General features: G+C 44.0%; 1 protein-coding gene across 3 annotated transcripts in view; it reads right to left on the bottom strand.

The window, feature by feature from the left end:
• The window catches only part of LRGUK (leucine rich repeats and guanylate kinase domain containing), a 72,290-nt gene that overhangs the window by 52,174 nt on the left and 1,640 nt on the right, over positions 1–18,476 (bottom strand). For 2 of the 3 annotated variants that reach the window (XM_014523191.2, XM_006030682.3), the window contains exons 2-7: positions 16,917–17,024; positions 16,043–16,124; positions 14,750–14,850; positions 13,968–14,049; positions 9,988–10,112; positions 182–325 (exon numbers count right to left, since the gene is read on the bottom strand). In XM_014523191.2, the coding sequence (XP_014378677.2) occupies positions 182–325; positions 9,988–10,112; positions 13,968–14,049; positions 14,750–14,850; positions 16,043–16,124; positions 16,917–17,024 (642 nt within the window). The remainder of the gene's footprint in view (positions 1–181; positions 326–9,987; positions 10,113–13,967; positions 14,050–14,749; positions 14,851–16,042; positions 16,125–16,916; positions 17,025–18,476) is intronic. The other variant, XM_025212353.1, reaches the window with a different exon arrangement.

The raw sequence follows: 18,476 nt of genomic DNA on the forward strand, positions 1-18,476 counted from the left end.
TAAGTGAGACAGAGAGAGCTGCATCACAGCTCCTGGGACCCACAGAAAAATACTGAATCTCTTCTAATATTTCTTTAGTGTAGGATTGTGGGGATTTGGGGCTGAATCTTCAAGGAGCCGAATTGTAGAAAGGACTGAGGACTTACTAAAAACTCTTTCAGATTCATTTGCAGTACTATACCTGATTATCTTCCAGATTGATCACCTCTAGTAGATAGTGCTCCTCCAAACCTCCAAGGCTGCTGATGTTATTACTGGATAAATCCAAATGCTGGAGAGCTCTCAGTTCCTCCAAACCAGTTATCTTCTCAATCTGGTTAGCTCTCTAGGAATGAATCCGAATCAGATAAAGACCTCATAAGTTTTCATGGGTGAAAAATGAAGTATTCCAGGGGAACAACATCCTTGCCTCTGAAGGGATAATTTCTGTGGTCGCTTATAAGACTATTATGAAACTTATCAGATAAGGACAGATCATTTTTCTCTCTCAGGTCTTCTATGTATTAGGCTCCCCCCAGACATCACTTTTGTAGTGAAAGAAAAAAAATACCCAAAACACTACGGGCAGCTAGGGGTTCAAAGGTGCCAATAAAGAGGGGGCAACTGGGGGCTGTTCCCTAGCTCTTTCCGGCCCCCAAGCAACTTTAAAGGGCTGGACAGGCCCACCAAGAGACTTGCAAGCCCTTTAAAGTTCCCAGGCAGCCCAAGAGCTCGCTGAAGCTAGTGTCAGGTTGCCCAGAAGCCCGTTGAAATTTCTGGCTTGCAGGCAGCACAGTCGCCCTTGCTGCCAGGCATCATGGGCAATGGAGCTCCCTCTAAGCCTCCTGGTGTGGCAGGGGCTGCCTGAGAGGTCTTCATCCCTTCACCCCCTGCCACTGCCACTTCCACAGAGGCAAGGGTAAATGGGCTTCCCTGCAAACAATAGTTTCATAGTTGTTAGGGGCTGGAAGGGACCTTACAGATCATTGGGTCCAGTCCCCTTGCACTTGGGCAGGAAAGACTCAGATGATTGCAGGAGCTTTAAAGGATGTGCAAGCCACCCAGCACCAGAGAGCCGCTTCCCAGTGCCAGATGGCTCAGATGCCCAGGTGAACTTAGGTTTCCCCACCTGGGCGACCCCTGCACTGGCAGGGGGGCAAGAGGAACAGGGCAGTCTATAAACCTCCTTGACTGCTCACAGTGAGCAGGCTGTCAGGGATTCAGCTGCTCTTCCTTTCTTCCTCTCTGCCCCCGCACTTGATGGGGAGGAAGGGAGAGCACAGCACTGTGGGATGGTGGAAGGTACAGACCTGGCCAGATGTTAGATTTGTCTAAATGAGCAATTTCTTTGTTGTGGATCTGCTATTTTTGTGGCGGATTGGTCACTTTTTTCTAGGGACAAATCTCTTGAATGTCTGGCATGTTACCATTTGCCGCAGGAAATCTGCATCTATCCCACAACCAAGGTAACATCTGGAAGGGGCCTGAGCCTCATCTGCATCAGGAGATGCCAGATTACAACTCCTCTTTTTTGGCTGAGGGAGAAACAAATGGGATTATCTCATTCGGTTTAACTTTGGTGCATTTTAAGGAAATCACACAAGTGCTGACGTACGCTAATAACAAACAGGACCATGATCTTTTTTTCTGCAATCCCGCAGCCATGAAATGAGTTATAGAAATGTCTCTTTCTGAAGGAGAAGTATATGTCAAAAAACAAAGTTTTCACCAAAAAAAGTTTGTCCTACATATAAAGTACGTGCCAAAATGCTGCTCAAAAGTGTGTTTATGGAGTACCTGGGGGTGCAGAAGAAATGCTTCAAGGACATCCTTAAGGCAAAAATTAAGAAGTGTGGCATTGACCCCACAAATTGGGAAAACTAGCCCAAGACAGGGCTACATGACGACACCTTGTGAGACAAGGTACATTTTACTTCAAGGAAAACCGTTTCAAGCTGGTGGCAGAAAACCAACAGAAATGGAAGGAAAGGAAACAAGACCGAGAAATCCATGGCCCGACCCTCCGTTTTACCACCACCTGTGGCGTTTGCCAGAGAGTTGGCGGCTCTAGGACTGGCCTTCTTAGCCATCACTGGACTCATTTACACCCCTATATTTGACCCGTGAGAGTAATCATCCGTGACTGTGATGGATAGCCACTGACACCAAATGTAAGCCAATACAGTGTTATCTCCCTCTTTCTGCAGACAATCTGTAGCAATAGGTTGCGTCTATATATTCACTTCATCACAGGGAGTGAAGGAAACCTCAATTACCCAAAGTAATATCTAACTGCATGCTTACAAGGACCCCCATGACAAATTTTGTGATATACCACACAAGCCCAGTCATTTCTTCAGAAGTAGAATCATAGGACCATAGAAATGAAGATTGAAGGGACCTCGGGAGGTCGCATCTAGTCCAACCCCCTGCTCCAAGTGGGACCAGCCCCACCTACATCATCCCAGCCAGGGCTTTGTCCAGCCGTGTTTTGAAAACCCCCAAGGATGGAGACTCCAGCACCTCTCTGGGTCACCTGTTCAGTGCTTCACCACCCTCCTAGTGAGAAAATTCTTCCAAATATCCAACCTCAACTTCCCTTGCTGCAACTTGAGCTCATTGCTCCTTGTTCTGTCATCTGCCACCACAGAGAATAGCCTAGCTCAGGGGTGGAAAAAACGCCACCCAACGGCCAGGAGGCGCCCCGCCAAGCCATTCTATTCGGCCCGTGGGGGCCCTAAAACATTTAGAAAATTAATATTTATCTGCCCCGGGCTGCCTGTCATGCAGCCCTCAATGGCTTGCCAAAACTCAGTAAGCGGCCCTCCGCCCGAAATAATTGCCTGTCCCTGGCCTTGCTCCACATCCTCTTTCAAACCCCACTTCAGGCTGCTATTAAGTCTCCTCTTCTCTGGACTAAATAAACCCAGTTCCCCCAGTCTTTCCTCACCAGTCATGTCCCCCAGCCCCTGAACCATTTTTGTCACCCTCCGCTGGACTCTCTCCACTTTGTCCACATCCTTTCTGTAGTGTGTTCAGTTTTGGGCCCCCCACGACTCCAGATGTGGCCTCACCAGTGCAGAATAGAGAAGAATCACTCCTTTTGTCCTACTGGCAACGCTCCTACCAATGCAGCCCTGGATGCTGTTAGCCTTCTTGGCAACAAGGGCACACTGCTGGCTCCTGTTCAGCTTCTTGTCCAGTGTCACCCCTGGGTCCTTTTCTGCAGAGCTGCTGCCCAGCCAGTCACCCCCAGCCTGCACCATTGCTCTGTCCTAAGTGCAGGACTTTGCACTTGTCCTTGTTGAACCTCATGGCATTTCTTTTGGCCCAATCCTCCAACTTGTGAAGGTTTCTCTGAATCCTACCTCTACCCTCCAGGAGTATCTATCTACTACTCCCCCCAGCTTGATGTCATCTGCAGATTTGCTGAGGGTGCACCAGATGGGAAGGTCCATGTTCTTGACTGGGTTACTGGTAGCCACAAATCATACAGCCATCCCTGCTACAAACTCCTAGCATGTATAAAACCTGTTGGATTCTTTGTTGCTCTTGGGGTCCAGTGACTTACCCACATGGGCTCTCAACCTTGCAAGCTGCATCTCTCTTCCATCAGAGTCACTTTATGCTGAAAGCTATTTGGCAGCTTCATATTCTATTAATAAATATTTAGGAACTAGAGAAATAAATAAGTTAGGTGGCTGTAATGTTGATCCAGTTGTCTGTCCTTGACATTTTTCCTGGCTTTTAAATCTTTAATTAGGCTATTAATAGCAAGAAGAAGCTCTCTCTCCCTTTCCTGTTCTTTACCAGACTTGTGCTCTATAAGAGCTAAGAGCTGCAGTTGCAAATTGCAATGTGCAAGGGATACGCACACAATTCGGTGAACAAAATGGATGCATGTGAGGAGCCTCTTTTGGAAAATATAAAATTCCTAGGAGTCCAGTCCATTACAGCTGCATTCATTTATATTTTGCAAACACCAGCAGAACATAGGGTTTTTGGTTTAGCTAGGCAGTATTTACAATTTCTGAAGACCCTTCTTCCAAATTTGAGACCTTTCTATTCTCCACCCTAAGGAGCTCAAGGGGGAATGAAAAAGCAAGCTGAATCAACAGAAAAAAACCCTTTCCTGTCATGCACAATCTATTTGCTCTTTAATCTAATTTGTAAAAGAAAACACTATATTAATATTTCACTATTTGCATTACTTTATACGATTATCAGCTTGCTGATTAAAGAAAAAGGACAAACCATTGTATCAGCAATAAGAGAAGCATGTACAATCTAAAAATAAGAAGCACATTCATACTAATAATGTTTAGCAATTATATAGCACCTCTCATCTTCAAAGCATTTTATAACAGAGCTCAATCAGAGTAAATGTTATTAGCCCATTTCACAGATGGGAAAACTGAGACAAAGAGCAATTAAGTAAATTGCTCTGTTTCAGTTCAAAGAAAGAATATCTATGCTCCATTTTAAAAGAACAATATAAAGAGAAATTATCTGCTTCAGGAAGTTTATAATTCATTTCTGATTTTTACACAGGATTTTTCCAATCTAATTTAATCACTGCCATTTCCATTAGCAACCAGAGTTCCAAACTGACTGGTACTGAAGGAGTAACAAATAATCTTGTCTGTAATAAGAGATCACTTGCTACTTTTTCCGCTTTTAAAAATTAACTCATTTCAGTGACTATTAAAATGAGGTAATTAGTAGATTAAAGAAGGGCAAGTAACTGGGACTTTATGTGTATAGAATATAATTATTCCTTTCTACATGCTAGCACAATTTTGTACTGCATCTCAGAAAAATCTTAAAACATTTTAGGGACAGAAAAAAGTTATATTTCTGCTCTTCACTAAATAAAGAACTTGCTTTAAATGAAACACTGATATAGATGCTCAAATGTATTTGCTATTAGTGTGGAGAAATTGATGTAGGAACATAGTGTTTGGGGGTTGAAGCTCTTAGATGTCAGATACGTATCTTTTTATGATCATAATTACAAAGAAAATTAGAGAGAGACAGATTAATGTGTTTTGTGCTTTTATAACAATTCAAAAAAAGCACACCTGCCGCCCAAAGCTCACATTTAAAGACATTCTTTTTTTGCATTTCTACAGTTACTACTACTGAGCACTTAGAAGCACTTTTCATTTAAGTGTCTCAAAGTGCCTTAGAATGAGGACGTGGACTAAAGGACAGGGAGGAAAAAAAGAGGGGTTTTGGGGGGGCAGGGAGGGTAGAGAAAATGGAGGGGGCTTTTGCATGATCATGACGGATAAAAGGAGATGGCAATGGGCACAGGAGTGCATGGTTGCATTTATTGTAATGGGATGATGATGATGGTAAACCGTACTTGTGTCTGTCAAGTGAGCTGGATCAGTAAAGGTCTGGATATAACAAGGGAGGGTGTGGGTGTGTGTAAATAAATACATATTTTTGCAAAAAAAAGTTTGTCCTACATATAATGTGCATGCCAAAATGCTGCTCAAAAGTGTGTTTATGGAGTACGTGGGCTAAAACTGGCAGCAGTTAAAGAAAAAAAATAAAAGGTAATATGCATCAATTTTGGATGAACTAAATGCATGGGGACCATATGCAAATTGCTATAGCCATGTTTATTTTCAAGGTTACCATTTTCAAATTTGTTCCTCACCCCTCTGCACCATGCTGGCAGACTCCATCACTGCTGCAGCCTGGGGCAGAGAGCATGGCTCCAGCCTGGCCCCTGGCAGCAGCAGGGACACAGCCTGACAGCACAGAAAAAGCTGGGGGGAAGCAGAAAGGAAGAGGGCTACCTGACCACCCCCAGATTTATTTTCCCTGCTGTAGCAGTGGAAAAGGGACAAATTTAAAGCAAACCTCCAATAATTAGATTCTATACCTGGAAAATTATAACAAATTCATAAAATTTCCACAGAGAATCTGCCGGAGGTGGTTCAAGCACCTACTTTGAACGCCTTCAAGAGACATTTGGATGTTTATCTTGCTGGGATCCTATGATCCCTGCTGACTTCCTGCCCCTGGGGCAGGGGGCTGGACTCGAAGATCTTCTGAGGTCCCTTCCAGCCCTGATGTCTATGAAATCTATGAAATCTGTAATTACCATATTTACCTGAGTACAAAATGCCCCTGAATGTAAGATGACTCTTCAATAATTAGATTCTGCACATGGAAAATATATACATTTATTATAATTTTCCATGTATGGAATCGAATTACTGGAAGATCATCTTAAGAAGAAGTAAGCAGCAGCATCCTGCAGGGGTCGGTCCTCGGTCCAGTACTTTTTAACATCTTTATTAAGTATTTGGATGTGTGGGTAAAGAGCTCACTGGCCAAGTTCGTAGACGAGACCAAGTTATGGGGGAGTGTGGTCATGATTGAAGATAGGCTATAGATACTGGCGGACCTAGACAGGCTGGCAAGTTGGGCGGAGTGGAACCAGATGAAGTTCAACATCGAGAAATGTAAAGTGCTCCACCTGGGGATGAACAACCCCCAACACACCTACAGGCTTGGCATGGTCAACCTGACCAGCACCATGAATGAAAGGGACCTGGGAGTAATAATAGACCACACTATGACTATGAGCTGGCAGTGCGATGCTGTAGCCAGTACAGCAAATAATACTGTAGGCATCAATCGATGCATGAGTACGTGGGCTAAAACTGGCAGCAGTTAAAGAAAAAAAATAAAAGGTAATATGCATCAATTTTGGATGAACTAAATGCATGGGGACCATATGCAAATTGCTATAGCCATGTTTATTTTCAAGGTTACCATTTTCAAATTTGTTCCTCACCCCTCTGCACCATGCTGGCAGACTCCATCACTGCTGCAGCCTGGGGCAGAGAGCATGGCTCCAGCCTGGCCCCTGGCAGCAGCAGGGACACAGCCTGACAGCACAGAAAAAGCTGGGGGGAAGCAGAAAGGAAGAGGGCTACCTGACCACCCCCAGATTTATTTTCCCTGCTGTAGCAGTGGAAAAGGGACAAATTTAAAGCAAACCTCCAATAATTAGATTCTATACCTGGAAAATTATAACAAATTCATAAAATTTCCACAGAGAATCTGCCGGAGGTGGTTCAAGCACCTACTTTGAACGCCTTCAAGAGACATTTGGATGTTTATCTTGCTGGGATCCTATGATCCCTGCTGACTTCCTGCCCCTGGGGCAGGGGGCTGGACTCGAAGATCTTCTGAGGTCCCTTCCAGCCCTGATGTCTATGAAATCTATGAAATCTGTAATTACCATATTTACCTGAGTACAAAATGCCCCTGAATGTAAGATGACTCTTCAATAATTAGATTCTGCACATGGAAAATATATACATTTATTATAATTTTCCATGTATGGAATCGAATTACTGGAAGATCATCTTAAGAAGAAGTAAGCAGCAGCATCCTGCAGGGGTCGGTCCTCGGTCCAGTACTTTTTAACATCTTTATTAAGTATTTGGATGTGTGGGTAAAGAGCTCACTGGCCAAGTTCGTAGACGAGACCAAGTTATGGGGGAGTGTGGTCATGATTGAAGATAGGCTATAGATACTGGCGGACCTAGACAGGCTGGCAAGTTGGGCGGAGTGGAACCAGATGAAGTTCAACATCGAGAAATGTAAAGTGCTCCACCTGGGGATGAACAACCCCCAACACACCTACAGGCTTGGCATGGTCAACCTGACCAGCACCATGAATGAAAGGGACCTGGGAGTAATAATAGACCACACTATGACTATGAGCTGGCAGTGCGATGCTGTAGCCAGTACAGCAAATAATACTGTAGGCATCAATCGATGCATCTCCAGCAAAACCAAGGAGGTAATTCTTCTGCTCTGCTCAGCACTGGTGAGACCACAGCTGGAGTACTGCGTCCAGTTCTGGGCACTGCACTTTCTCAAGCTTGTCCACGTTTTTGTTAGAGTCCGGAGAAGAGCCACCTGTATGACCAGAGTCTTGCACGGCAAGCCATACGAGGAAAGGCTGAGCGATCTGGGACTCTTCAGCCTGAGGAAAAGAAGGCTGAGAGGGGGCCTGGTAGCAGCTTACCGCTACACTAGGGGAGTACATCAAGGGCTCGGTGAGCAATTGTTCACCAAGGCATCCCAGGGGAAAACCAGGAGGAATGGCCACAAACTCCTCGAAGACTGATTCAGGCTCAACATTAGGAAGAACTTCACAGTTAGTGTCCAGACTGCGGAATAAGCTCCCTCCAGAGGTGGTCCAATCGCCTACCCTGGAGATCTTCAAGAGGAGACTGTACAGTCACCTTGCTGGGGTCACCTGACCCCAGTTGTTTTTTCTGCTTGGTGCAGGGGGCTGGACCCGATGATCTTCCAAGGTCCCTTCCAGCCCTTACAATCTATGAAAATCATCATGGTTGGGGGAGAGGTGATGAGGGGGCAGTAATGGGGCAGGTGGTGGTGGACAGACTGTGGGGGAGGCAATCGTGGGAGCCACATGTAGGCCAGGTAGGGGGAGCAGTAATGGAACAGGCAGTGGGGGATAGTGGAAGGGGGCAGGCCCTCTGCTGCCTGTCCTCCTCTATTTACCTGCCTCCCCACCCCCACATTGTGCCTTCCCCCTCCTCCCCTGCAGCCTCAGGCTGGCCTGATTCACCCTTCCCCTGTTCCCCGCTCCTTCCCCTTCCATGCTGCTTCTGCCACCCACAGCTTCAGGTGCCCACTCTGCCTTCCTCTCATCTTCCCCCTCACCAAAGGTGTTTCCTCACTGCCTGCCCCTCCAGGACCCCCATTTACCTTTTCTCCACACCACCAAGCTCCATCCCTGCTGCAGCCTGGGGCACAGAGCATAGGTCTAGCCTGGCCCCACAGCAGAGGCATGGAGCCAGTGCTGCTGCTACAGGGCTGGGCTGGATCCATATTCCATGCCCCAGACTGTAGCAGGGCCAGCACAGAGCAAAGGTAAGGAGGTAGGCAGTAGAGGGGGAACCAAAGGGAGAAGTGGCTTGGTGGGAAAGACTGGAGGCTGCAGGGGAGGAGTAGCAGGGCATACAGAGGCAGCAGGGGAGGGCAGGCACCTGCTGCAGCTCTGGCTCCAGCTTCAGCCCCAACCTTGGGCTGGGGTCGGAGCCACAGCAGCTTTCTGCCCTTTCCTCCCACTGCCTTGTGCTCAATTGTAAGATGAGGGGGGCTTTCCCCCCTGTGTTATACGGGAGATAACCTCATCTTCTAATCAAGTAAATACGGTATTGGGGGTTGACTTATAATCAGGGTCCTCTTCTATTCAACTAAATACAGTATACAATATTTTAAAAAACAAAGCTAGGCAAACTATAGCCAAAACAGTCAAAAGATATTTTGTCATCAGTCTAGTAGTCATTATAGTTAAATAAATCTCTTATTCAAATGCATAAAACAAAATCTAGCTGTCTTGAGCATCTTGAAAGTGCTCCAACACTTTGTTCTCAGTTATTTCTACACCTGAGTTAACAATACCACATCTGAGTTCAGGTTTTTAGCTAGAGCTAAAAACAGCCTGCACGGCTATGAAACAGGAGAGAGATAGACATTGCTAGGAATGGTTAACAGACAGCAAACTTGCAGGACATAGGATAGTTTGAAGAGTGGAATATCAGAGACCATTGAAAAGGACAGAGGGTCATTAACACCTGTGGAGTGGAAAGAGATTAGCAGGAATCAGGGAAATGATAATAAGACATGATGTCAACCGACTCTTTTAGCACTGCCTCCATAGATGCCACTGCCTGTCTCAGGCAGTTGGTTTAAAGTTTGGGTGGACGAAGAATCAAAGCAGAATGCAAATGCACCACTGCACCCCCCCCTTAACCCACAGGATCTGATGAAGCAAACAGCATGGTACAAAATAAAAAGAATAATCAAATTTCTTTGGGGCCACGCTGTATTAAACAGATCTGGGGAACCTGAATTTTTAGCAAATGATGCATTTCTTAAGAAAACTGGTCTGGACCAGTTGAAAAAAGAAGGCCTTCAAAAAAAAAAGTTAATACTTACCAAGCAGAGTGTTTTGATAGGTAAGTTTTTAAGACCATTGATTGTAGTGATCCTGTTGTGTGCCAAGCTAAGATGAATCAAGCTTCGGCATTTCTCTAGCCCTTTGATCTCCTCTATGTTATTATCTATGCATCAGTGTTGCACTTAAGGAAAATAATGACATTACAAAAATACTTTGCATTTCTTAGTAGCAAATGTAGCCAATATCTCCCCTCCTACACCCTAGGCCATTTTACTTATGCCCTGCCCTCCCCTTCCCTCCCACCCCAAAATATATTTGTTTTAACCACCTGTTACTTCTTGTCTTAAACTAAGGCTCTGCACCTCTGATTGCATGTATGTGAGCAAAACTGCTTAAGGGAAGCCCCACTAACATCATATCAAGTACAGGATTGGAAACAAAACTGTAAGTTCCTTGAGACAGGGGCCACCTTTTGTCCTATATGATTTACAGCACCTTGAGCAATAAGGCCCCAACCTGGCTGAGGCCTCAAAATGTTACTGCATAAAGCATGCAAATAAATAATAACTGTGGACACAACCCATATCTTATTTAGAGTTCCACATTTGTACTTGCCTCGAAATAATTCTAGCAGTTTCAGTGCCGACTTTGCGTCAGAGTGAGGGTAGCTGCGTCATGTTAATTTACAACAATATAAAATCCGAACTAACCAGATTGTATAAAACTGAACTGAATCAGACGCATTAAAATGTGAGAATATAAATAAGAAATCATTTCAAAATACTTTGAAGTAGAATAAGCAGGATGCAGAAAATACCTTTTATCAATCACAGAAGCAACAAGATTTCATTTTAATTTATGGGAAAGAATGAAAACTCCAGCTCAAAAACTGATACAATCAAGTTTTCTTGTACAACCAAACACATTTCAAGTCTTAGCTGCCCGTGGACAGCTGATCACTATTTCTTCCCCAGCTTGATTCACACTATACATTTGAATCTAATCCAAGTAGGATGCTGCACTTTAATAAAGGGAAATACAGTTCTGAGCCTGTCTTTGCCCAACTGAATGGTAACGTGGTTTGGCCCTGGTAGCACGGACAGGACCAAACTGTGTCACACCATAGTCCCAAAGGCACACTTTAACCTAGACGGGCACCTACAATAGTGGAAAAGATCTATCTTTTCCATAGGGCTTATTCTAGGCAGTTTCAAGTATCCAGGAAAAAAAATGCACTCAGCCTACAAGTTTGACAGTCGCACGTTGACATGCGCATAAAATTGATCTCATCTTCCTTCTATTTAAGTCTGTGGCAAAATTTCTGCGGGCAAAGGTTTAGATCCAACATAGCCAATACTGGTCAACCATAAATTGCTATAATATGCAAATACCAATTTATTTGGTTCCAAGGCATTCCTAGGAAAAAAGTGATAGGCAAAAGGCATCACTAAGATGCAGCAAATTGAACAGACCTATCAACCAATTTTACAGTTTCAACCACCTATTATAACTGCTTTGTCTGGTATTATTGCCCAAGTAAACTGTATCCATTTCTGTTTTAGGCAATTTCCTCCGTGGAGATTAATTTATAATCCTGTCAGGTGTGTTTGTGTGTGCAACTGTCAGGAAAACTTGTAATGACCTTACCATCTGCATCGCAGCTCACCGAAATATGGTAGGAGATGCTTAGTTACTGTCTGCTAAGAAACGCTTGCCAGACATTTTCACCATTGTAAGATATTTAAGATTGTTGTTTCATTTGTGATTACAAAGAACAGCTTGTTTTGGCTGCCATGTCTTTTGCACGTATTGCTTGACACGGGTTAGGAACGGTGCCACGTTGTATTCTAAATTCTGCACTCATCTCTCTGAAATTCAAAGGGCCCTAGTGCAATCATATGCATGTCACAGTTGTTCTTCCCATACGACTGGCAACAATACAAATGAAGCAAGCGGAGATACTGAATGCCTGCATTAACACCAAATGAAAAATCCTTATTCCTATTCAGATGGGTAAAAATAAACTTTGACCCTTCTATTTTATTCCATTTTGTCACATTATTTTTGCTTTTGCTATGGGAAATTAGAATTGCAAAGGGACTGAATCCCAGTGCCATTCTCTAACAAGAATCACCGTGCCTGTACAGCTTGTAACGTGTGAATAATGTAACCTGAACAACTTGTGAATCAGTTAGCTGCCCTTATGTAAAAAAAAAAAAAAAAAAAATATGCTTCAATAATGGCCTTACTTTAAGCATGGAAGAGAGAGAACTGAACAAAAACAGTCAGCTTCCTCTCTTATGGAACAAAGAATTGGGATGTAATTTATACGGCTGGGAAAGGAGTTATAAGCAACTATAAGCAAGGCAGCATATCCACCCGAGAACGCAGAAAACCACATAGAGGATTAACTTAGACAAATGTGGAAGAGAAGTTATCAAAAATAAAGGCCAGTTTGCACAGCAAATACTTCAGAAAAGCAAGAAACGGAGGAAATTAAATCAATCGGGACTTCCTTTTCAGATCCTCTGCCAGACTGGTGTTCCACCAACTGGGGAACACACGCATAGATTGAAAGGTGTTTTTGCAAACAGTCTGCATCACTACCACATAAGGGAGGACCCTGCTTACTGTCATTTATTGATCTGGACTTCTACAGATTCTCTGGGAGCTCAGTAAAAAAAAAAAAATCAGTCTAGTTACTTTCAAAGTTATTTGGCAACAGGTATCACTCCATACAAAGCAGCTCACTGTTGCCAAGATGACCACCCTAATCTTACACACTCACTTTAACCCCAGCCTTTGTACACGCCACATTTTTTGCTCTCTCTCGCGCTGAAACTGCATGACTGTTTGCACAAGTGGGATTTCCGGACGCTTTAAAAGTCTTTCTGATGCATTAAAGTAAATATCCTCAGACGTAGTTTAGTTTGGCTTACCAGGAATTAAAGTGTCACGTCCATAGATTCATTGCGTGCAAACACAAAGGCATTCAAAGATGTGTAATGAGCCTCTTTGTCCACCAGGTGGCTGCGACTTTGTTGTAGTTCACCCCTTCGAATTGCTTCTGCTTTTGAATTGCTTCCTTTTTTTCCCCTGGTGCAGTTTGCCAGCTCCCTGCAGCATGGGGTCGGGTGTTCCGGGCCACGGGGCAGTGCTGGACCATCCCGTTCTCCTGCGGCGCCAGCCAGAGACTGGGCTTAATTCATTCGAAAACCTAGCGAGTGCAAACACTGACGCGACGCTCCAAAATAAAGAAGTTTAAATGTTATAAACCTATTTAATTTAATGAGTATTAAAACTCATGGTGCACAGGTGCCTGTGGATGCTAGATGCAGAAACTTTCTGCCTATTAATACATAACACTAGAGTAGGGGTCAGCAACCCGAGGCCCACAGGCTGGATTGGCCATGCTGTACAATGCCAGAGTCAGGTGCTGTGTGTTTTAGTGGAAGAGGAGCTCTCCTTGGGGCGTATCACAGTCGGGTACCACGGAGAAGCAGTGGAAGCAGCCGGGTGCTAGTACCTACTCATCCATAGCCCCAGTGTTACTTTGCTGGAAAACACTGCCAACGCCTGCACTAGATTCATTCTAATAAAGTGTGTAGCTGAAGGAAAACATGATTATGGAGTCAAGGGAGTTCAAAGTAAACTCAGTGCTTCATACCCGGATACCGCAGTGAGAAACATACGTTTGTTTATCATCTTTGCCACATCTAGGGAGAATGACTCATGGTTCTCTTACTTTTCAGGATGCAAAGGGGTTTTTCTTTTTGTTTTCCCATGGCATGCCTACTGTACTCAATCTTTATAAACACCCTCGCTGCACACCTTTCCTTTCCATTAAGATATTGATGCTTAGTAAATTAAAAGTAATTTCACCAGTAGATTAGATGCTATTTTTGCTTTCATTTTTCAGAGAAAATCATCCTGTTAAGTGAAGCTGTAAAACAAAGGCAGAATAAACAGCGGTTAAAAAAAAAAATCCCGTTCCTGTTCTAATTTCCAAAAAGGATACGGTCTAGTATGAGTCTGGTAAGTGACTGGTATGCAGACAAATCTCGCATTGCAGATATTTGGTTGTATGAAAAATCTACCTCCTAAAGAGAAAAAGGACACACACAAATTTGCTTTCTTTCTCCAGGCCTTTGAGTTGCCTCATAACGCTGATGGAGGGGTGTGGAAGAAGCAAGAGGATCATTAATATTAAAGTTTGACAAGACCTCATTTGTATGAGCTGCATAATACACATTTCGAGAACTTTCAAAAACAAATGTGCCTTTCTCTTACAAACATTTTTATTAAGGGCCCTGGCAATTTTCCCATTAAGATTAGAGAACTGGTAGAGAAAGCATAGAAATAATTGTAGTATTTCAAAACACTCCAGATTTTTAAAACCATACTGGACTCCATCAAAACAATAGCAGAAAAGGAAGAGCAGCATATGGTTATACTTCACATACATGTTTCTCATTAGTCACTGGCAGCAGTCAATCTGAAAAGTGGGAATTGATTCCATGAAAGATCGGATTGATTCATTTGGCAGAATGTTAACCATGTACCTGGAGTCCACCGTATAAACTGCTATCCCTGTGGCAGTTAAGAGTCACTATTTTAAACAAAACAAAAGAGATACAAATAGAGTTTGATTTTCCCAGATATTTTATGTTTAAAAAAAAATGCCAACTAAAGGAAGATGGAGGGGTAGGGAGACAAAAGGCTTGATCTCATGGTCTGCCCAAATACCAAATCGAGACCATATATAGGTCCTTGAATTTAAATCTAGCAAATCTGTTTTACCTTGAGACTCTTAGGCGGTTTGAAATTGAAGTATGTAGTCAGCTCATTATTGGAAGCATCAAGTTCCAGTAAGTAAGGCATGTGACTGACACAAGACAGATCTAGTTAACAAAGGGAAACACGAAATTAAGTAAAAGGATGCAGAGGGGAATACAAAGATGATGGGTGTTATGATTTAATATGATAATTATACCCATTAGCAACCAAAAATCAATTTTAGATCAGATAATTTATAGAGCAAGGCTTGGCCTGCAGTAATTAAGTGTGTTAGCATCTTTTACTCCACAAAGGAGAGTTTGTTAACAATGAAAGACAGAGATGAACACCAATTCCTATATCAGTTTTCCATTATTAAAAAAAATAAAGTTTTACCATGTTTAACTTTATGACCTAGAAGCAAGTGAGCTTTTCAACACCGTTTTAGTGACTTTAGGAAAATGAGACTGATGAAAATGAGACTTCTGAGAATTTTAGATCAGCCAGAAATCTATCTTCCACGCAGTGACATTTGAGCCAATGCAAGTTATAAAATGGCAGCAAGAGGAATTTTTCCTCCTCAAAACTTAGTAATTACTTGGCAATATTAGTTATCTCGTGAAAGCCGTGTTTCAAAGAGAGATTATTCCCCTGGAGTAAAGGCCCGGATCAGTTCAGGCATTATTTGGTCTGCAAGTTGGAAACAACAGAATTGGCACAAGGTAGTGTAACACAGAGATGCCCTGATATTCAGCATCCAAAGCAGAGAGAAAGTACTAGATCAGAGGAGGAAGTGACAGAGCAGGTGACTGCCACAGCCTTATTCCTTATGATGCTGATTACAGTAGATTAAAAAATTAGTTTGGCAGGTCTCAGCCCAGTCCCCAAATGTGCTCATCAGAAAAGCAGCATCCAATTTAATATATTTCATCTCTTGCTAGGAGGTCTTTGCTGAAGAAAAGCCCAGAAGCAGAACACCTCTAACCAGACTGATCTTTCAATATTCTGACACTTGCATGTGTAGAATCTCAGCCTTCCCCTTACACTAATATGGCTGTTTGCCTTTTACTTTTGCATAATAACCCAGAAACTAATATTTACATCTTATTGCCTAGCATATGCTGCCACAGCTGTATGAACAGTGTCAGTACATCATTCTCAAGGAGATCCAACCGTAGCATTAGCATATAGAATTGGATTAGTCATGCCATTAAAACCTAGGCCAAGTTTTGGAATATTAAAGCTACATGGTACGCTGCATTTTTCATCTTAAATGATTTCATAACCCAAGAGTTTACTAGAATACCTACTACATACCATTAATTTTATTGTATGAAAGTTCCAACTTCTCTAAGTGAACATATTTGGAGAGAATGTTAATGTCGCTTAAATTACGGCCCTGGAAAAATAAAAGTAAAGAAGATTTAATAACTAGTTGTGTAACCTCACCCTGGTCTCCCAGGAGAGGAACCAGTGATGAAGTGCCCACAGCTCCCTTAAGGTGTACACTGGCTTTGAGCTCACCTGAATAAGACCATTAAAAAAAAAGAGTATTTCATTTGCCCCAGATGAGTCGTGAATAAGAAAAAGTGTCAAAGTAGAAATAAAAATTGCAGTCATGAGAGCCACAGCTAAGGGAAATGCTACAAACTCAAGGCTGCACTTAAAGGAAGAATCTGTGCTGAGTCATCTTAAACTGGGATTGAAATGGCTAATTCCCTGGGGGGGGGGCAGCAATTATCTCCTACCAAAGTGGTTCAAATGCTGCATGCCAAGGGGATCATCATCCCCTCCCTCGCACTCTGGTCAAACCCAGCCCAACAGGTGTAGGCAATTGAACTGAAGAAATCTCTGGCTCCCAGAGCTATAGAAGGGGAAGTAAAGAGAAACTAGTACCAAGACAGCAAGTTTCCAGCAAGAATCAAGTCACAGCTTCCAAAACTCCCAAAATAGATACACAAAGATGACAACTATAGCAGGCAAAGAGACTGATCACAGGATCAGACAACATTCTGCCAACCAAGCCATAGTTTTGATCCAGCCTCCCTGCACTTGGGCAGGAAAGACTGCTGAGATCAGCAAGATGGGAGTCAAGACGCCATCTTCTCTTATAGTGCAAAGCTTGTGGGCACAGATACGCAACCCAGCAATGGCTATACAGGAAAAGCGGTCGTCCTTTAGTTATACTCACCGAAAGCGACAGGTTAAGGTAAACGTATTCGGTGCCAAGCGCTGAACGCCCCAGCTTGTACAGGGCTTCAGCTATGATATCGTCATTCAGCACCCCATCAAAATGCTCCTGCAAAATGCCAAAAGGACAGACACAGAGATCTTGTTAGGAAGGACTTAGGGACCAAACTGTGCACTCCGCAATCCTGCTACAGTCACTGGGGTGGCACAGGATGCAAGTGACAACTGATGGCAAAGGCCCTCAGATAAGCACAGGTTTCATTACAAGCATCATGACCCTCTTACAGCACGAACAGACACACACCTGGGAGGGAGGGGGTGTGGATGTGGATACAGCTTGGGCACTAAAAATGAGCAGTTAATATATATTATTTCCAGAAGAGACAGAGCCTCAAACTTTTTCAAGAAAAGGGCCATAAATGCTTTTGTTCGTTGCGTTATAGCAGTCCCACTTTAAAAAGGGCTTTGTTGCAATGCAGGAAGCTCTCCTTGACTGTGGATACTTCCCATCTCAGCAAACCAGCAATAAAGCATCTCAAGCAGCCTACTCAGAGTTAATATAGTCAGAAATTCAGTGGTCTTTTATGAAGTTTTAACCTAACTGGCACTCCTCTGCACAAAACAGTCAGTCCAAAAGGGGCAGGTGACACTCATGCACCAGTGCATAGGTTTAATGGGAAAATGAGCCAATGGTTTGTGAAATGCCTGCGAACTGGAAGAAATAACACAGCGGTGTCTAATCTAGACACTAAGATGAGTACCGTCTCTCGAATAGGAATAATCTAAAATAAATTGTGGCATCTTGATACTAGTCAGATGCTGCAGATATATAAAAAACCCAAGGGGGTGATGCCAGGGCTACGGATATATCAGAGAGCCACAAAGGAGTGGAAAGAAAGCCACTGGCTTCCCTGGAGAGCAGGATGTGTCAGAGTTGGTGCATGGACGGCCAACACCTGCCCCGTGTAGCTGATGTCCCTGTCCAGCAAGTTGGGGACCAGTCTGGAGCCTACCCCTTTTATGCAGGAGGAAGGGCTGGGGGGTGCGAAGACAGGTATAAAAGCTGCCATTGACTGGGTCAGACCACGGGTCCACCTTACCCAGTGTCCTGTGTCACATCGGGGCAGACAGCAGATGCTGAAAGGGCGAGTGACCTGAATCTGACCGGGGGGTTTTCCCCACCTCCACTGGTCCGCTTGCACTCGCAGCCTCCAGCATTGAAGGTCTAGGAAATTCGGAGGCAGAGGTTGTGCACCCCTCACTCCTGTGCTCAGCAGTTTTTAAAATCACCCTGGAGACCCTTCACCTCCCCCTGCCCGCTCCTGGGGGAGGAAGGTGTGGTGGCTACACTCAGTTGCCATTGTCCCATCCTGCCAGCTGGCTGGGCGAGGAGATTGCCTGAGCGTCCTTAGCATCTGCTGCCACTGCCCAGCTGGTGCCCCAGCCCCAAGGGAGGTGCACAGGGCACCCCCAGCCAATGTCCCAGTCTCAGGGGGGGGCTCCAGTACACCCCCAGCCAGTGCACCAGCCACCGGGGGTCCCCAGGGCACCCCCCGCCCAC

Source organism: Alligator sinensis, unplaced genomic scaffold (genome assembly GCF_000455745.1).
Source record: "Alligator sinensis unplaced genomic scaffold, ASM45574v1 scaffold64_1, whole genome shotgun sequence".
NCBI lineage: Eukaryota > Metazoa > Chordata > Crocodylia > Alligatoridae > Alligator > Alligator sinensis.